The 21,149-nt window shown below is 44.7% G+C and overlaps 1 protein-coding gene across 1 annotated transcript; it reads left to right on the top strand.

Moving 5' to 3' along the window:
- The first annotated feature begins 11 nt into the window (after window positions 1–11).
- On the top strand, window positions 12–21,042 carry LOC117137805 (myosin heavy chain, non-muscle). The gene is made up of 13 exons (XM_033299480.1): window positions 12–117; window positions 897–1,141; window positions 5,437–5,652; window positions 9,276–9,432; window positions 11,643–11,764; window positions 13,524–13,547; window positions 14,519–14,611; window positions 14,673–17,412; window positions 17,511–17,815; window positions 17,901–18,431; window positions 18,495–19,790; window positions 19,850–20,013; window positions 20,539–21,042. The coding sequence occupies exons 2-13, from the start codon at window positions 1,010–1,012 to the stop codon at window positions 20,672–20,674; spliced, it is 5,916 nt and encodes a 1,971-aa protein (XP_033155371.1). The 5' UTR covers window positions 12–117; window positions 897–1,009; the 3' UTR covers window positions 20,675–21,042.
- The last annotated feature ends 107 nt before the right edge of the window (window positions 21,043–21,149 follow it).

Here is a 21,149-nt window from a genome sequence, read left to right as displayed (position 1 = left end):
ATCGATTACCATCGGACTCGAAAAGTACTCGGTCGGCAAAACGGCAAGCGGCGAAAACAGTGAAAAAAAAAGGGGGAAAGCGAAAAGACGTGCTCAGGAACTGCGGTCGAAGTCTTTGTGAGTGTGTGTGGGTGCAGCTGTCGCCAAACAAATGAAAAGCGCCTGGCTTGCATTGAAAACGGTTCCAAAAAAAATCGGAAATGTGCACAGGCATCCAGCGGATGCAGCGACCTCTTCGCCGGCGTCGGGACGCCGCCCGCTGAAACTGCAGGGCCGAATTTGGCTGCATTTGCACAAACGCTGTGCTGACGCGGGGAAATGGGAGCATAAAAACCGAAACTTGTGTGCGAAATATGCGAATTTGCGAAACCTTGGCTCCCAGTGCGATCTCTGTGTGTGTGTGTGAGCCGTGCAGTGTGTCGGTGTTGCAGAACGAACCAAGTGGGAAGCAAAGCGAGAGAAGACGAAGAGGAAGAAAAGAGCCGCTTGTACCTGCTCCGAAAACTGAAACATCCGAAATCGGAGGAGCATTTGGTGAAAAGGAGGGGCTCTAATAGTGTTTAGCTGCAGTTTTCGGAGATGCAAACTGGTTAATTGCTATGTAACGCTATTTTTCCGCTAAATTACTTTACCACCCCTCCTTCTACGTTCAGCGGCGACGTTGGCTTAAGAAAATGAAAATGTGTGGCCATATTTTTTCCTCTCCGTCTGCCTCCGTCTTTCTTTCGCCTTCGCGCTCTCCCTTTTAAAACTCTCGCCGCACGCTGTTCTCGCCGCCTCCGTTTTGTGCCGCACTTCCGAGATAAAGAACGCAAACGCGAGATAAATGCGAAATAATGTATCTGAGGAGCGAGGAAACATACTCATTGTTCTCATCGATTTGTTTTGTCCGACAGAAAAGTGCGTTGCATCCGAAAAGCGAATATCCAGTATCCAAAATCCATTATCCGAAAGCCGCTGATTACCGACAGACAAGGAATTATTTAGAGACCGCCAGATCGCCGCCAAAATGTCGGAGGAAGTAGATCGCAACGATCCGGAGCTCAAGTACCTCTCGGTGGAGCGCAACCAGTTCAACGATCCGGCCACGCAGGCCGAGTGGACACAGAAGCGTCTGGTGTGGGTGCCACACGAGAACCAGGTGAGTCTACTTAACTGTATTGCCTACCTGTAGAGCCTGTTCCTGCGCTGGAACCAACCTCTGCCATGGGATTCCTACCCCGGCTGACTCAGTGCGGAAGCCACGCCCGATTCACTGAACTACCTGGGTAAACCCTATAGATAGCCTAAATGCAACAGGAACTGCCACAGTTGAGATAAAAATACACTCGATACATCAGAACACTGTTTATTTCGCGAAGTTAGTCACTTATGTTTTTTTTTTTTTTTAAGTTACCAAATTTTGTACTTAATTTTCGTTTAATTTTCATATTCTTTTGCGTAAAAAATTGTCAAATGTAACGAAGAAAATCTAATATCTAAGTAAAACTTCGCGGTGAATGGTTATAATAGAACATACTCTGTTCGACACATCGTAATAATATTTTAGCCCCAGCTGTACGTGCTGTAATCAATTTTCGCAGTGTTTGTCCCCGGCTTTGGGCTCCTTATCAGCCAACACCTTTTCGAGCCATCCGGCTCACTCATCGATTGGTCATGAATCACGCTTCGCCGATCCGTTTATTTTTAATTTTGAACAGGGCCAACTTCTTTGAATTTTCATTACATTCGCACCGCGGTGATAAACTTGGGTAAACATCCGTCGGCGTCGATGCTGAATCACTCATTTCTCCTGCGCTGATGCTGAATTAATCTCACCGCAGTAGTGTGCCAGATTTAACGGCTTACTTGGCCGAATCCGCGACCATTTGCTACCAATTTGCATGCAGACGCTCTTCGACTCAGTGACTCACCTCCGAGGGAGAGTGGAAGCAGGAATGGCCCCACTAAGAGCGGGCCAAAACAAGTTTTCAACGTGGCTAGGTATTTGTATTGTGGACTTGCTTGTGTGGGGCTTTCGGCCCTCAACCACACATTTAGCCAGGCCAGCAAAGAAACGAGCCGAGATTGTGCCAAAGAGTTTGGGCGCCCACTCTTGGCCTATAAATTCGATCTCAAAACTTTGGTCGACTGCTAGTGATCCAGCCATATGATAACAAGCTGATTGTTTTGCTAATTTCGGCGTGGCTTGTTATTCTCTTCTTTAGCTTGAAGCGTTTTCTTTCAGGTGTCATTCAACTGCATTCCAACGACTTAATTTCAAGACCATAAAAAACGTAAACAGATAAAATTAGCAACCGCTCTTTTCTCCCCTGGCTGCCCGTAATTGCTGTATTTGCCAGAGATAATTCCGTACATAGAATGGTAGCACTTTTGGTGACTTCGTATAATAAAAGCAGCACCGAAAACAAAAGCCAACAACTTCACATTTTTGTGTAATTACGCGATCACTTAAACAGGCACTTACTTTACAATGGAATCTCACAAAAAGACAACGGCAGAGATAAAACCCAGAAATAAAACGAAAATAACGAAACGCTCGATTGTCATGAATGGTCCGTCGGACGGTGGCACAGACTGTCTAAAGGCTAAAAAGTCTTTGCGACTGGAGCGACTGACGAACGGCACATGAGACGGGTGGGAATAGTTAAAAATTTGCATATAGCGCAACTGTTGCTCCGCTGGAATGTCCACAGATACAGCTACGTCTTAACGGGAACGGACCCGTCCAAAAGGGTATTCGCCAATTGTGTCAACACTCCACTCGTTTCGTTTCCAGCAACTGTTCCAGCTTTTCGAAATGTAAGCGAATTCGCTGAATAATGGCGGCGTCAGTCCACGTACGTGATATCCAAATTCAGTAATTTACTGGTGGATACACAAGGAGCCCTTTTGTTCGTGGCTACATTTCGTTTCATGTTGTTTGCTGACCAGCGATGATTCATCGTATCAAGTGCACAGAGAGCAGTTTATTGGTAGGGATTAGATATATGCACATAGAAGGTTTCGGGTAATGAAAATAGGTTAATGTATATTTGCGATCTTGAAACTATTTAAATGCTGTTACTTTTCTATTGTCCAACGAGGGAATTAAAAGTTAATCATTTGGAATTCGTAAACACGGTGGAAAATGTGTTTACACTTCTTCTCTTTTTCTCTCTTCTTCGACGCTAATGCTCTTCTTATCCGCTGTCTTTGTTCAGGCATTCCTGAATGCCTCACTCCCGCGACCAATCTGAAAACTTTTTATATTGTTAGCCAAATTGAAGTCGGCTTAACCTTCGTCATGCCCAGAGAATCGATTCGATTGTAACGAACGGCGATCATTAGGGGGTCTCTGCTCACCCACACATGCTGCGGTTCATACTTCCAAGCTTGTCTGTGTGCTGCTCGTATTTATAACCAACGAAACCACTTTGGACTTTGTTTGCGACCACTCCCACTCCGCTTCCCCGCCCCCGCCCTGGGCCTTGCCGCGATGGGTTCTGGCGGAGATGTGTGTGTTTTCTTTTCGGTTACGGCAATGACAAACGTAGCCAGCTTTCGACTCTCGTCCGTCCGGTTTACGGTCAACGAACCTGCGCCTCGTATCTCGTATCACGTATGTGTAATATACGCTTCTTACCCTCTCCATCTCCACATCCATCCCCACACATGCATATGCGTTGATCGATTAAGCGAAGAAATAAAATAAAAGAGTAACAATTTGTAATGGGCCCATCCATCGTTCGCATTTGGATCGTGCTGGAAAAAAGTGGGGACCGGGGGGACCTATTCATTATTCTGTTCATATTTACATTTTCGGAATAGTGTAAACAAAAGAAGTTGGCGAAAAACATACGCTCCCAGAGAGTAAATAATGGCCACAGATATATCTCAAAATCACCAATATTCTCATGCGTGCTGTTCGGCGGATACCTTGGCAAGTTCAAGGTTGCGGTTGGGCACCCAAAAATGGTCAAACCCAAATCGGGGGCTCCGCTCTAGAATGCCCTCCTTTCCAACTTTCTTACTTTAATTCCCGCCTGTCTGATCATCAGCAACATTAGCGCTCGCTTTATTTCTAGGTGTTGTTTATATATTTTCTTTGGTTTCGCTTCACCGATTGCCTGGAATGCCCGAGATGCCGTTGAGCGAGAATCCGAGACTGATGACCTCATATGCCCCAGCCTCTCGCGGCTGCCTCGCTTGGTAACTTCGGCCAATTTCCCTGGACCGATAACTCCAAATCAGCTCTTGTGGGGCATTCCAATATCGTGATTCACGCACCAACTGTCGCAGCGGCTATGTCATTTTCCGATTCGGCGAACTTTTAGCTTCTTTCGCCACTGTCGCAAGCCCTGTGTATGGTTTGTCCAAACTGTCAAACGTTTTATGCGCAAATGTTTTGCAGGCTGACAGCGGCTGCCCACAAAACAGGCAGACGCCTGGGAAATGTATTTAGATACAGCGAAAGTACTCAAAATTTAGGCCTCTATACATGCAGACATGCTTTACCTAATGACTAATCTGTAAACGCACCGCGAGAATAATTTGCCGTAGGACCCAGCTGAGTATTCAAACGAAGTCGTTACATGCTCTAAATGGTTTCATATACGCCATATATGCCCGAGAATAACGACTTTCTTATGGCTGTTTATCAACAGTACCGGAAAAGCGCAAAGATAACACAGGCAAGGCAAGAACCACCACGACTCTGGTTTTTCCGAAACTGATCGCTGGGGCGTGTGCGTATTTAACTTAATGGACCCGAACCGGGCTGGGATGTATTACAGATGCTTCTGCCCTGCATCGGCAGGCCGTTGTTGGTCTTAATGCATTTCTGTTTTGCAGCGGCGGCACGCCACTCCACCCTTTAATGACTGAGTTACGGGTTGCCCCTGATTTGATTAATGCCAATGCGTCGCGTGAACATGCTTCCCCTTGTTGTTGTTTCACTTGACTTCTAATTGAAGATGTTATTCTGTTGGTGTTCGATTAAATTTCATATTCTTAGATGCAGACGTTTGGGAGAAGAATCGGAAGTAAAGCCCATTTAGTAGCCCGATTTAGTTATGGGTACTGCGCTTCGAACGGTTCAACATCAAAACTGGGATGCTTCCCCAAAATCCGCGCCTTGAACTTGCTAGGTACGCGGGTCGGGGAGAAGGAACCAGACAAGCGGACAGACAGTTGCATCTGCCTCCCGTTGTTCTGGGTCGGTTCTTGTTCCGTATGCCTGCGCCACTTGATTGGGTGCAGTTCTTCCCTATGCATTTCAATTGGCAGCGAGAGAGCGGAGGCTGAGTGGTTTTTTTCTGGCGCTTGACTCATGCGGCGTCATTGCACTTGTTGTGTTTATCGCCTTCCCGCTGAGATGAAGAAGAGAAACGTACGAAACAGAGATGGCAACCGTGAATAACTCTTTCTATTTTCTTTTTTTTACTATTTTTACAGGGCTTCGTGGCCGCCAGTATTAAGCGGGAGCATGGCGACGAGGTCGAAGTGGAGTTGGCCGAAACCGGCAAGCGGGTGATGATCCTGCGGGACGACATACAGAAGATGAATCCGCCAAAGTTCGACAAAGTCGAGGACATGGCCGAGCTGACGTGCCTAAACGAAGCCTCCGTTTTGCACAACATCAAGGACAGATACTACTCTGGCCTAATCTATGTGAGTACCTCGAGTTATAGTACATATTCCCTATCTTATATGTTTGTGTTGGCTGCCCCAAGTTTCCGCCGCGCCAGCTGCCGGCAATGTGACGATGATGATGAAACTAAGTAAACACACCGCCCCCCTTCACACAATCGATTTCGCTAAACTGAAAATTTTGAAAGGCATAACTTTGTAGAGGCGTCTTGGCTCATCGCATTTCTATTTATTTAAAAGCATCGCAAATATTTAAGACTCCAAAGCTCAATCACTCAATCCTTTGCTGCATTCGTCACAGGCCGAATGATTTATAAACATTAACTCACTCTTTCGTCCTCTGTTCACCCGATCACCCGCAAAGCATATCCGCTGTTAATTGGCATGCCAAAAGCGCTTTGGTCTGAGTAGAAAGCCAGCAATAAGTTCATTTTCGATTCGATGAGAAACGAATTTCAAGTGGCGCATTTAAATTCGACTCCATAAATTCCAGCTGCTTTGCTTTGCGACTGTTCCTCTTATTTTTCCTCTTATAAATATCATTTATTTAACTTCTGCAATGGCGGGCTTCAATTGATAAAGATTTATCTGTTCACAAAACTTATCATACAAGTTAAATTTGAAGCGTTAATTATGTTTCCTAAAGTTGGTAAATGTTTATAAGTCTTTTTGGATTTGTAGATTAATAAAAACATCTTAAACAATTTTTGAATTAATTGGAAATAAATAGCATCCGTAAGTTGCTCGTTAAATATATAAATCAGTTTTTTTCTTGACTTAAGTAGACTCGTACTTCCTGAACTCTATGACAAATGCAGCTCATTTAAGATTTTCCTATGCTATCGATCGTTATACAAAGATACCCTTCGTCACTAAGCAAAGTCTAGCAACATGTTTCAAGGGTATGTTGCCGAACTTGGCTTCAGTTCTGGATGCTTGTCTATGCCACGCCCCCTTAGCCTTGATTCTCTGTTGATTCGGCGAATATTCGCCGCCCTGAGGCAGGTTCATTGCGACTTCTTTTTTCATTGTTATAACAAATTATGTGCCGCTTTTAAAATACCTTATGTACTGCGCCTGCTACTTATCGCAGTCTTTCTCCCTCTCGCTTGCACGTTTTAATTTAATGGCTGTTGCTGCCAGTTTTTGATGTGGGCGCGAACTACTTTAAATTTGTTTATATCATTGTGGGCCAGCCATGCTTCAGCGCACTTGCCATTGTCGTTTTTGTTGCTAAATTCGAGCGCCGCTTTACTGTTTACACAACCACGCCACGCACACATCTTGCGTCCCTTTGTCGCTCTTACCACGGCCTGTCCCACTTAATTCTCTTGCCAATTGTTGCTAACTTGTTGCACGAACAACGGTGGGGTATTGAGGCGGCGAGGGAGCGGCAGGCGGGGCTGCACTTAACGGCATAATTATTATAATTTGTTGACATTTAATTCGATTTTTAAATTTCATTTAAATTAATTCGTCTGGCAGCTGCCGGCTGACGGTAGCTTGTAGTCTAATTAATATGCGTCGGCTAGAAGAATGTATCTTGCACGGCCACGCACACCCATGGCGCTTTGCTCACATATGCTAATCAAATTGTCAACACTTCAGCAACACCTCAGAAAATCGGAAAATCGAAAAATCGGCAACAAAAACGACACAAGTATAGACATTTCGATATGGGCGGAAAATGCAATTTAGTGACCGTAAATAGTTCATAATCATATTATTCTTTTTTGAAATTGAAATGATAATTTTAAATATTTTTTTACTAGCAATATAATACAAGTTGAATACAAAAATTATGAATATACAGAGTCCATTGGAAAATGTCTAGTCTTGTAATTTTGTCAAACATCTCCTTCTGATGCGCTCGATTGCACATGAAATTGGGTTTGAAGTATTCCACAAAACATTTGCTTCTGCCCATGTTGTTTTTGTAATTAATTGATTTACGTCCACCGGGTGACTGGGTGCAATTGCTCAAAAGCAGTCTCAATATTACCTAATGTATTTCGTGTGCTTTTTGCGCGGCTGCGTTGGCATCTGAAAGAATCGCACTTGACATCGCAGCAGCGTCAAGGAGATGATGACGTTGGCAACTTGGCTGTTGTTGCTGTCTCAATTCCCAGTCGGTCCTGACTACCTGTGAGGGGCACTAATTGAACTGACCAGCAGAATTAGACAGGATGACTTAATAATGTAGGGTTGCAGTGACACTTGGCCAGATTTAAATAAGGAATGTAAATGAAGCACGACATGTGGCAAATAAAATATGATTCCCGCATCAGCTAAGCAATTTGTGCGCAGATATTGGCAAAACCGACACCTCCGTCTGTCGTTCGTTGGCTCGTGCCCCTGTTTGCTTTGCTCTGCTTGCAACACGTCCTTTGAGCACCATGGCTTGAAGGCCCTTACCAAAAGCTGTCTCATTAAACGACTAACATATTTGGTGGCTAACTTGAGTGCTTAATTTATATAAGTTTCTCTCCAATCTCACATTTTTTGTATGCCAAATTTTAAATTGTTTCAAAACTCCAAGATGCAAACAAATCTCGCTGTAATTTAAATGGCTTGCGGCCATTTGCTAAACTTGCAAAATTTCATCTTTCGTGACCATATAAGGCTTTATATCAGGGCAGGTTAAGTGATTTAAGTGGACGGTAGAAATATGCACCAGGACAGTGAGTCAAGCCAACATAACCGATGTGATTCAAAGACGAGTGGAGCAAACATCGTCACGAGTCACTGCCACTTCTAAGCGGTTGCCAAAAACAGAAACAGCAGAAACTGAGAAAACAATTTCTTATGCCATTTTTGGATGCCTAACACACGCACACATACGAGGAAGGTGGCTGATTGGCAAGACGTGATTTTGACTGTTAATTGCGGGCCTAAAAGTGATTCATCCTCCTGGCGCCCTCCTCATTACCCTCACCCTCACCTGTGCAAAGAGTTGAGGGCATTTTCTCTACTACAATTTTTGCCAGCGGTACTTTCCATTTCGATCTGTGTGGGCTGGCCCACACTTCTCCGCCGCCTTTGATACCCTCTTGCGCGCTGCCGTGAAGCTCGCGGCACTCGCATCTAATGTTTGGCTGGATATGTATTTAAATGGTACAACAAATAGCAAAGCCGCATACTTAGTGCCCACGCCGCAGTCTCGGTCCCAATCACAGTCGCAGTTATGTAGGCTGCCGCTCGATAGATACCACCAACGGATTCGGATACAGATGGAGCGGCAGATACAGATACATGCGTTCGCTGCTTATGGTGCTGGCCAACTTTAAAGCACATGTCACGTTGACTTGGACACACATGCGAGCGTGTTAGCGTTTGGGTAACAATAACTAGGCCACTAAAAAGCAGTTGCCGGTGTCCAAAGCTGCCGTTAGCCCAAGCATCACTATGATTAACTGCAGCCCAATGGACAGCATTTATAGCTGGAAAATGATCAACCTTAAGAATGGGAATACATTGGCGTAAGATTTTATCTGACGCGATTTTTGTTTAATACCTCATGTTTTCAATCATACTCCTAAAAGAAGCCCTTCATTCATTATAAGCAAGCATTAAGAATGCCTAACAATAAATCCCTCGATTGATGGGTTAATTAGGACAAACACTAAACAATTTCTTTATTTCAGACATATTCCGGTCTTTTCTGCGTTGTGGTCAACCCGTACAAGAAACTACCGATCTACACCGAAAAGATAATGGAACGGTACAAGGGCATAAAACGACACGAAGTGCCTCCGCATGTATTTGCAATCACGGATAGTGCCTATAGAAACATGTTGGGTGGTAAGTATCTCGATCCGGCACTTACTTTCCCTTTTCGATCCAGCTGCACACACATATGGGATGTGGAATGCCAGAATTATCAACAGCCCTTCTTATTTTCTCTGGTGCGCGATTTCTGGTCGCTATCAAAATTCCATTCTCCGAATAAGCAAGCGAAAATGTTTTTCAGACCTGATTAGATAAGAATTGGAAAAGTATACAAGAAGAGGGTATTTCCAGGAATAACGTTGAAGCGGGGTCCATACATGACACACTTTGCAGATATAACTCCATTGAGGTGCATTAGCATTCGAATTCATACACATGTTGTGAATCATCTGCAAATGTGCTGCTCTTCACCGAATGACTGTCTAATCCCAAACTGGTTTCCTTTTTTGGATTGAATTTTCAAATGTGATTTTTTCAGGTTTCCTTTTCACTTCTGTGCTTTTTAGTTCGGGCTTCACTGAGTTTCGATGGTTTGCATGTCCGTTCCAAGCGTAACGTCGCGCCGGGAGATGACTCACGGCGCTGGCTCCAGCGCAGCAGAGACTCCAGCTCGAGGCCAGGCGTATCTTACTGCGGCCATATCTATAGGTTCCTGCATGTGTGTGTTGTGTTTCCCCTGCTTGAGATTGGTTAACTAATATTGCGTATACGTGTCATTACCATATTTGGATCTAAAACTCAGCCCGGCTTCGCTTGGACAGCAGGCAACTTTGTTTGCCCCATCATCAGCTATGTTTTTGTTGTTGTCGTAAAAATGTTTAAACAAATCGACACCTCACTCTGGCTCACCATATTTCACGCTTATTAATTTTCGGCTTATGCACATTTTCTTGGTTGTATATTCGCGGTATTCCAGTCGCGGTATAAGCCATTGGGGAGTGGCATTTACTTTGATTTATTTCACTGGCCTTTAATAAACTTAGCCCAACCCCATCGCCTCCGACTCCATTGCCCTGAAACACGCACCGCATTCAGCTCCAAGCTTATCCGGGCATTGGGGAGCTGGACAAACGTCACAAACATTTATCTTTCTGTAATTCTCCAGCTGCTCCCCCGACTCGAGACAATCGCAAATCTTCAAACTTCCAATCTTCCAAAGTTCCAATTTTCATGGCATTCGTGATAAAATGAACACGCCCTGACTGCGAGTGTATAACTGCATGCCTACATGCACATATATAGCAGTTAAACCATCGCGAAATGTCCGATACTGGGCAGATGTTTTACCTGTCCGTATTTTTTCAGTTGTTTAAAGAAGTTTATTTTGGGAGTGAAGTCTGCTATGTGATACAAAATAAAATGTTTTTGCAGCTCTTCAATAAGTGGAAAAAGTAGAATGAAACTTATGATGATCGATCGTAGCTTCGAGCCATAAAATGCATTGGCTATCAATGACACATATTTCGCATACCCCTTAATTGCTGCGTAATAATTTGAGAAACTCTTAATTCGCCTTCTGAGCATTAAATTTATTAATGACACAAAAACTATGAAAGAATTTCCATAAAATGAAGTGTGGAGATACAAAAATTAGGCCCATGTATGGTCGGATATAGAATGTAGCTTGTGTGTACGTATAGATATGTGACTGGCTCTACCCATAATAATAAATAGGTACGGGGTCGTGATATGGAAGCTGTTTGGTTGTTTGGAGCTCCATGTCTCAGCGTAGATACATATATCTGACTCGCGTCTCTGCCTGAATTTGTGGTTAGCTTAATGCTGGATCGTATGACGAGGCTGTCAGTTGTGGTGGGGGGTGTGGTGATCCCGGGGTGCAGTGCGAATCTAGTTCGCTGTATTCTATATGGGATCATTGGCGCCATACCAATAGCTACAAGCAATTTACTGCTTTTGTGTGTCTGTGTCTGTTGTCTTTTGTATCTTTCAGATATGCAGGCTGAAATCAACTGTTTTGTTTTTAATATTAAAATATCAGTTGAGCATTAAGGCCTTGGCGAAAATCGGTTGATAGTTATTTAGATGCGATGATTTCATTTTATGTAGTATGTCTCATTTATCACCCATCCACCATTCTGTGTTTTACTTTTTGTGCCTTTGGCTTCTTTTTTGCTCGCTTAAATTTGGGTCATCAGAAAATTCAAGCTGAGGTGGGCTTTTAACATTTTAATTACATTTTTGGCTGGTCAGCCGCATTATTCCGCATATGAAGTGTGTCACTTGCTTACCTACTCACACTTTCACCTTCATTTTTTCTGCAGATCGCGAAGACCAATCGATTTTGTGTACTGGCGAATCGGGTGCTGGCAAAACGGAGAACACCAAGAAGGTCATCCAATTTCTAGCCTATGTGGCAGCTTCCAAGCCCAAGGGCTCGGGTGCGGTAAGTACAGAAGAGCAGAAACAGAAATGAGTCCCTAGATCCGAACAAATGCAAAGTTGTATGCCCCATTGGGTGGTGATATCTGCCAGAGAAATACAGTCCCATATGGGTTTTTGGCTGGAAGCGCTTATTAAACTCACATTAATTGCACGCAAGCCAGACAATTGTTATTATTTGGTATTGTAATTAATGAGGCCAACAACGTTAGCGGGAAATACACGACGCTCACATAAGCACATATGTATATGTTTGTTGTCGGCAGATTGGCTTTAATCCCCTTTCGAATCTATAACTTATTCGTGGGGTCTGCAGTATATATTCAGTATATCTGCTTAAAATTAGCAATATCAGTCAAGTTTTAAGTGTACTACGCTTTAAAGAGTAATCAGACCCGCTGACATTGCTATTTATACATATATAGGTCGTAAAAGCACCAATCGATCACCAAGATATTCCTCAATAACGACCTCAAGAACTAGAATAAACTTCAGTTGAATTCAGAGATTCCGAGGGCTAAACTGATGCACCCCATATGGTGGATGACCGAGGGTAACGCTTTAATATGTGGATGGCTGATGACATGGCAGCTGGCTTATGTGCTTTTATATGTTCCCGGGAGCCGGAGCACACTTCATTAATCAAGAGCCATAGTTGCTGACAAATTTTGTCGTTTACAGCAATAAAATAAACACCATAAAAAAATTGTGAGAAGTGAAATTGAAAGGCAATTGATATAAAAATTAAAATTAAATCGCAAAAATTGCGACATTCGATAAATTTCTGGGGCAGCAATTGCTGCTCTGTACAATTTGCTACTGTTGGGGTTGCCATATCCATAATTGTGGGGACAAGCCGTTTTTAGTGTATTTCGGACTTGCTCAATCCTTTCGAGAGCAAACAAGCTGTTCTTGAGCTCCAAACACACTTTTAATTATGTTTTATCTGTTTACTGCCTTATATGAGCCTGGTGCTGAGGCTGCGGACGAAGTTGAGATTACTTTTCTGCTGTGAACGTGATAAGCTGCAAATATACTTAAAAAGCTTCTTAAGACATTAAACAAATCTACAAGCCTTTTATTTTAACCATTCAGAGATCTTCCACAGCATATCGCTTTATACCCTGCAGTTCATAACTTATTTTGGGGAAAAATTGTCTATGTGGTATTATCTCTGATTCTAAGTTCCATAAATAGACGCTGACGATAAAACCATATAGCATTGACTGCAGTGAATCATAGTATAGCAAGTTACTGTAGAACTGAATTGAACGAAAGGTAATTTTCGTTAGTTTGATTACAAAATGTGTGTTTTAGTGGCACTCTTTATCAGGTCAAGATAAGAGGAGCGATAAGAAAACCCGAAAACAAACATTGATATAACTTTGCATTTGTTTAAAAATGATATCGTTTTTTTTTCATGAAGTTCAGTTCTTATCAAATATTTTTGCTTGATGCTGAGGATGGCGAAATTTAAATTGATTTACTTCTGATATAATTATTATTTATAATTGATCTTATTTATTTTCATGTCCTACACACAAACACTCCACTATGCTACACAACACACCTATAAATATACGCACACTCACCCTGTACATTGGACTTTGGTTGTTGTCTTCACTCTCAACTCTGCTCAATATGTTTAAAAAATTTGTAAATATAATTTGTATAAAATGCTGCCAAATATCACAATCAATCCAAATATCCAACAACCAAATCAAACCTCAACACCTCCAACCAATTGACACCAACTCCGACAGGTGCCGCATCCCGCCGTGCTCATTGTAAGTATTCGAGGACTGACAATCCTGAAACGTTTTCCCTCTTTGTGTTTCGAAATTAACTCGAATTATTTAACCCCATTCATTGTTTAATTAAACTTACTTTCCACCCACTGTCTATTTCTGATCCCAACAACATCCTTGGTTTCTTAAGGTTATTTTGCTTTCTTAATCCTTTAAATGTGGCCGAAATATTACAATTAACCCTCTCCGAATGAACTCTCCCAACTCTTCGTTTTGGTTCCCTTGTTGCTGTCCCATCCAAGTCAACACTCATCTACTCAATCTCATCTCTCTGCTCTGCTTTGATCTGCTCCCCCATTGTACAACATATGCCAACGAAATTCTAGAGTAGTCATCAAGAGACATTTGCGGTAAAGTATGCTTGACGTCCAAAAAATCCTTTTAAATATAATTTTGTAGTAAATTGTCGTGCCGTACGCTTTCGATTTATTTGTACCTATGTACTTCGAAGTCTAAGCATGATTTTAAGGCTGGATAGGTCAATGCGCGTAAACGATGAGGGCCATCAAGAATTCCTTGAATATCCACCCCGTACCCCATAATCCCATTCCTACCTAATTGCAGAACTTCTCGGTCAACACAAACAAGTACATAAAGGTCAAGATTATGGCCCAAAATCAGAATCAGACGATCGAGGTAGTCAATGGATTGAAGATGGTGGAAGTTAATTCCAACTGTCAAGAGGTAAACCGGGTAATGCCATGGCGCCGGCATTGATCGTGAGAAGCTGTAGGATATCGTCCAGTGTTTATTGTCCTTCGTTATGCTTGGCTTTATCTCCTTCCTGCATGATAATAATAATAATAGTTTTGTAGATACTTTCTGTTGCTTGTGATGTTGCTGTACTTGTGTTAAGACCGCTTTCGTAAATATATGTGGCTAACCCCTAACCCCCTATCGTGAAACGTATAAACCTAATATAAATAAAATCTTGTCTATCCTCTAAACAGGGCGAGCTGGAGCAACAGCTGCTGCAGGCAAATCCCATTCTGGAGGCCTTTGGCAACGCCAAGACGGTCAAAAACGATAACTCTTCGCGTTTTGTAAGTTGTTTGCTTCTTTGTTTTACAAAACAGAATGTCAATTTCCGTTTGCCCACTGTAGGGTAAATTCATACGGATCAATTTCGATGCCTCGGGATTTATCTCGGGAGCCAACATTGAAACATATCTACTGGAGAAGTCGCGTGCCATTCGTCAAGCAAAGGACGAACGAACATTCCATATATTCTACCAGTTGCTGGCGGGGGCCACGCCGGAGCAGCGCGAGAAGTTCATACTGGATGACGTTAAGTCGTATGCATTCCTTTCCAATGGCAGCCTGCCTGTACCCGGCGTGGACGACTACGCCGAGTTTCAGGCAACGGTTAAGTCCATGAACATCATGGGCATGACATCAGAGGATTTCAACTCGATATTTCGCATCGTGAGCGCCGTCCTACTGTTCGGTAGCATGAAATTCCGTCAGGAGCGCAACAACGACCAGGCCACTTTACCAGACAACACGGTGGCCCAGAAGATTGCGCATCTGCTCGGACTTAGTGTGACAGACATGACCAGGGCTTTTCTGACGCCACGCATTAAAGTGGGTCGTGACTTTGTTACGAAGGCCCAAACAAAGGAGCAGGTGGAGTTCGCCGTGGAGGCCATTGCAAAGGCGTGTTACGAGCGCATGTTCAAGTGGCTTGTGAACCGGATTAACCGTTCTCTGGACCGCACCAAGCGCCAAGGAGCTTCCTTTATTGGCATTCTCGACATGGCGGGCTTTGAAATATTTGAACTCAACTCCTTTGAGCAGCTGTGTATAAACTACACCAACGAGAAACTGCAGCAGCTCTTTAACCACACCATGTTTATCCTGGAGCAGGAAGAGTACCAGCGCGAGGGTATTGAGTGGAAGTTCATCGACTTTGGATTGGACCTGCAGCCTACCATCGACCTGATCGATAAACCCGGCGGCATCATGGCACTCCTGGATGAGGAGTGCTGGTTCCCCAAAGCCACTGACAAGACGTTTGTAGATAAACTCGTATCGGCCCACTCTATGCACCCCAAGTTTATGAAGACCGATTTTCGAGGAGTCGCAGACTTTGCAATAGTGCATTACGCCGGGCGTGTTGACTACTCGGCGGCCAAGTGGCTGATGAAGAACATGGACCCATTAAACGAGAACATCGTGTCGCTCCTCCAGGGCTCCCAGGATCCGTTCGTGGTGAACATCTGGAAGGATGCTGAAATCGTTGGCATGGCACAGCAGGCCCTGACTGATACTCAGTTCGGGGCCCGCACCCGCAAGGGCATGTTCCGCACCGTGTCCCATCTGTACAAGGAGCAGCTGGCTAAGTTGATGGACACTCTGCGCAACACGAACCCGAACTTTGTGCGCTGTATCATACCGAACCACGAGAAGCGCGCCGGCAAGATCGATGCTCCCTTGGTGCTTGACCAGTTGCGCTGCAACGGTGTGCTCGAGGGTATTCGTATCTGCCGCCAGGGCTTCCCGAATCGCATTCCCTTCCAGGAGTTCCGCCAACGATACGAACTCCTTACGCCCAACGTGATTCCCAAAGGATTCATGGACGGCAAGAAGGCCTGCGAGAAGATGATTCAGGCGCTGGAGCTTGACTCGAACTTGTACCGAGTGGGCCAGTCGAAGATCTTCTTCCGCGCTGGTGTCCTCGCTCACCTGGAGGAGGAGCGTGATTTCAAGATATCCGACCTTATCGTTAACTTCCAGGCCTTCTGTCGTGGCTTCCTTGCGCGTCGCAACTACCAAAAGCGCTTGCAGCAACTAAACGCTATTCGAATCATCCAGCGGAATTGTGCCGCCTACCTTAAGCTCCGGAACTGGCAGTGGTGGCGCCTCTATACTAAGGTCAAGCCCCTGTTGGAAGTTACAAAGCAGGAAGAGAAGCTTGTCCAGAAGGAGGATGAGCTGAAGCAGGTACGCGAGAAGCTTGACACACTGGCAAAGAATACGCAGGAGTACGAGCGCAAGTACCAGCAGGCTTTGGTGGAGAAGACCACTCTAGCGGAGCAGCTTCAAGCCGAGATCGAACTTTGCGCCGAGGCCGAGGAGTCGCGCTCTCGACTAATGGCACGCAAACAAGAACTGGAGGATATGATGCAAGAGCTTGAGACGCGTATCGAAGAAGAAGAGGAACGAGTCCTCGCGCTTGGAGGCGAAAAAAAGAAACTTGAGCTTAATATTCAAGATCTGGAAGAGCAACTCGAAGAAGAAGAGGCCGCCCGCCAAAAACTACAATTGGAGAAAGTGCAGCTCGACGCTAAAATTAAAAAGTACGAAGAAGATCTTGCGTTAACTGACGACCAGAACCAGAAGCTTCTGAAGGAAAAGAAGCTATTGGAGGAGCGTGCTAACGATCTGTCCCAGACACTTGCTGAGGAGGAGGAAAAGGCTAAACACCTGGCCAAGCTGAAAGCCAAGCATGAAGCCACAATCACGGAGCTCGAGGAACGTTTGCACAAGGATCAGCAGCAGCGACAGGAGTCTGATCGATCTAAGCGGAAGATAGAGACCGAAGTTGCTGATCTTAAGGAACAGCTGAACGAACGGCGCGTACAAGTAGATGAAATGCAGGCTCAACTGGCCAAACGCGAGGAAGAACTTACTCAGACTCTGTTGCGCATTGACGAGGAATCGGCTACGAAAGCCACCGCACAGAAGGCTCAGCGCGAGCTGGAGTCGCAGCTGGCCGAGATCCAAGAGGACCTAGAGGCCGAAAAGGCAGCCCGTGCCAAGGCGGAGAAGGTTAGACGCGACCTTAGCGAGGAACTAGAGGCTCTCAAGAATGAGTTGTTGGACTCGCTGGACACCACAGCCGGTAAGACTAAGCATCAATATTTTAAAAATGTTTTCTCAGAAATCCGTATCATTAAGATAAATTTAATTTAAACTTTTTTTTTTTTTTTTGACAAACAGCTCAGCAAGAGTTGAGGTCTAAACGCGAGCAGGAGTTGGCTACCCTGAAAAAGTCTCTCGAAGAGGAGACTGTTAACCACGAAGGTGTTTTGGCTGACATGCGACACAAACACTCGCAGGAGCTCAACAGCATCAACGATCAGCTTGAGAACCTGCGCAAAGCCAAAACAGTCCTTGAAAAAGCCAAGGGCACCTTGGAGGCGGAGAACGCCGACTTGGCCACTGAACTTCGCAGCGTCAACAGCTCCCGGCAAGAAAACGACCGCCGACGCAAGCAGGCAGAGTCGCAGATTGCTGAATTGCAGGTAAATAATCACGAAAAATATGTGGCTGATCGCACATGATATTTCTATAACAAACAACTTATATGTATGCCTATGTTTTGCACAGGTAAAACTGGCTGAGATTGAACGCGCCCGCTCGGAACTTCAGGAGAAGTGCACAAAACTGCAACAGGAAGCCGAGAACATAACAAACCAGCTGGAGGAAGCCGAACTAAAGGCCTCGGCCGCCGTAAAGTCTGCAAGCAACATGGAATCCCAGCTTACTGAAGCCCAGCAGCTGTTGGAAGAGGAAACGCGACAAAAGTTGGGTCTCAGCTCCAAGCTGCGTCAGATCGAGTCAGAGAAGGAGGCTCTACAAGAACAGCTTGAGGAGGACGATGAAGCCAAACGTAATTACGAACGAAAACTGGCAGAAGTCACCACCCAAATGCAAGAAATTAAAAAGAAGGCCGAGGAAGATGCGGATCTGGCCAAGGAACTGGAAGAGGGGAAGAAGCGGCTCAATAAGGATATCGAGGCATTAGAACGGCAGGTCAAGGAACTTATTGCCCAAAACGACCGCCTCGACAAAAGCAAAAAAAAGATACAGTCGGAGCTTGAAGATGCCACCATTGAGTTGGAAGCACAACGTACGAAGGTGAGTTTTTGTCTGATTTAAATAAACTAATTCTTATACAAAATTTTGCATGTCCTTGGTCAGGTGCTCGAATTGGAGAAAAAACAAAAGAACTTCGACAAAATTCTTGCCGAGGAGAAAGCCATATCAGAACAGATCGCCCAAGAGCGTGATACTGCAGAACGAGAGGCCCGCGAGAAGGAGACCAAGGTGCTTTCGGTTTCCCGCGAGCTAGACGAAGCCTTTGACAAAATTGAAGATCTTGAGAACAAGCGAAAGACCCTCCAAAATGAACTCGATGACTTGGCCAACACACAGGGTACAGCCGATAAAAACGTCCACGAACTGGAGAAAGCGAAGCGGGCGCTGGAGTCTCAGCTGGCTGAACTGAAAGCACAAAACGAGGAACTTGAGGACGACCTACAGCTGACCGAAGACGCAAAATTGCGCCTAGAGGTGAACATGCAGGCCCTTCGTTCCCAGTTTGAACGCGACCTGCTAGCTAAGGAGGAGGGTGCCGAGGAGAAAAGACGCGGACTTGTCAAGCAACTGCGGGATCTTGAGACCGAACTGGACGAGGAACGTAAACAGCGCACGGCTGCTGTGGCGTCAAAAAAGAAACTGGAGGGCGACCTGAAAGAGATCGAAACCACCATGGAGATGCATAACAAGGTGAAGGAAGATGCGTTGAAGCATGCGAAGAAGCTGCAAGCACAAGTCAAGGACGCGCTGCGCGACGCCGAGGAAGCAAAGGCCGCCAAGGAGGAGCTACAGGCGTTGAGCAAGGAGGCCGAGCGCAAGGTCAAGGCCCTGGAGGCAGAAGTATTACAGCTGACTGAAGATCTGGCCAGCTCAGAGAGGGCGCGACGTGCTGCTGAAACGGAGCGTGACGAATTGGCCGAAGAAATTGCCAACAATGCCAACAAGGGCTCCTTAATGATCGACGAAAAGCGCCGATTGGAAGCCCGCATTGCCACTCTTGAGGAGGAGTTGGAGGAGGAACAGTCCAACTCCGAGGTGCTGCTGGATCGCAGCCGCAAGGCGCAGCTGCAGATTGAGCAGCTGACCACTGAGTTGGCGAACGAAAAATCGAACTCTCAGAAGAACGAAAACGGGCGCGCTCTGCTCGAACGCCAAAACAAGGAGCTGAAGGCTAAGCTTGCCGAAATCGAGACAGCACAGCGCACTAAAGTAAAGGCGACAATCGCCACGCTAGAGGCCAAGATCGCCAACCTAGAAGAGCAGCTGGAGAATGAGGGCAAGGAGAGGCTGTTGCAGCAAAAGGCCAATCGGAAGATGGACAAGAAGATTAAGGAGCTTACAATGAACATCGAGGATGAACGGAGACATGTCGACCAGCACAAGGAGCAAATGGATAAGGTAAATAATAAAGTGGCTCAATAATATGAATTCCTACTGATGAGTATTTGCTTTTATAGCTGAATAGCCGCATTAAACTGCTCAAGCGCAACTTGGACGAGACAGAAGAGGAATTGCAGAAGGAGAAGACGCAGAAGCGGAAGTACCAGCGTGAGTGCGAGGACATGATTGAATCGCAGGAAGCCATGAATCGTGAGATTAACTCACTCAAAACGAAACTACGGTGAGTCTTGGACTGTGCCAACATATTTCTTCTATGATCATGACGAGGGTTCCTTAGGTGTCTCTTGGAGATGCATTTTGATTATTGTTTGAAATTTATCTTTGGTTCAAGCTCCATACAAGTGGCCGAGACTGAAAAGGCCAAGGCATATTCGCCAAAAAAGGATGCCGCACTCATTATGAATTGTGAGGGTCTGCATTAGGTTTCGTTTCGATTCGCTTCGTTTCCTTCTCGTAGGCTGTAAGTGCTGATGTTCGCCCTGATCCTTAGAACCAGTGAATGTCAACCGAACCCAGCAACCAAAACAATGTGTTCTCTTTGCATGTTAGGAACAGAACTCACGAAAAGACCAAACGTGCAAATTTATGCAGTTCTCCAAACTTCCTTAAAAAAAGTTCTTAGTCGTGAACCCTCCAACGTACCTCTTTTTGGACTCGTGTACCTGTTGCCCCTGCACTGCACGCTCATAGAAAAACCGTCCTGAACCAAAATACTAATTATATGTCATGGTCTATCCCTTCCTAGACGCACCGGCGGCATTGGTCTCAGCTCCAGTCGGCTCACGGGTACACCTTCATCAAAGCGTGCAGGAGGAGGCGGTGGCGGCGACGACTCATCGGTGCAGGATGAATCATTAGATGGAGAGGATTCTGGCAATTGACGCGTTAATTATTAGATGAAGAAAAAGTTTAATCGCAGGAAGAAGGTGATGATGATGAAGAGCAAAATAAACGATTATATTTAATGTTTCTTTTATATAATTTCTCTGTTATTTTTTATATAAACTATTATACATACTTAAATTAAAACGTAAACAAAAAAACCAACATTTTTATAACGACAAAACTTAAACAATGTTGTAAACACATGAACACTCAAGAATTTTCGCATCCCTCGAATGGCTGCGTGTTTAAGTAGTCAACGAAATCAAATAAAATAATACAACACACACATCAACCAAGAAACGTATTAACTCTCAGATCCAGAAACCCGCAAACACCAATAAAGAGAGACTAAATCCACAGAAAACTGATTTCTACATTTTTTCTACCTTAATATAAAACCCATAGAATTACTCAATGCAATGTAATTAATGCATTTAACAACTAAAACGGTTTTCAAACAGAACAACAGAC

This window comes from Drosophila mauritiana, chromosome 2R (assembly GCF_004382145.1).
Source record: "Drosophila mauritiana strain mau12 chromosome 2R, ASM438214v1, whole genome shotgun sequence".
Taxonomy (NCBI): Eukaryota; Metazoa; Arthropoda; class Insecta; order Diptera; family Drosophilidae; genus Drosophila; species Drosophila mauritiana.
This window is presented reverse-complemented; position numbering and strand designations above follow the sequence as displayed.

What these genes read in the sequence shown, in the direction of transcription:
- LOC117137805 (XM_033299480.1), top strand. Translation starts at nt 1,010, where the DNA reads ATGTCGGAGGAAGTAGATCGCAACGATCCGGAGCTCAAGTACCTCTCG. An exon ending in ACTACTCTGGCCTAATCTAT is followed by an intron (nt 5,653 to 9,275) that starts GTGAGTACCTCG and finishes TCTTTATTTCAG; the next exon opens with ACATATTCCGGTCTTTTCTG. An exon ending in ACAAGGAGCAAATGGATAAG is followed by an intron (nt 19,791 to 19,849) that starts GTAAATAATAAA and finishes TTGCTTTTATAG; the next exon opens with CTGAATAGCCGCATTAAACT.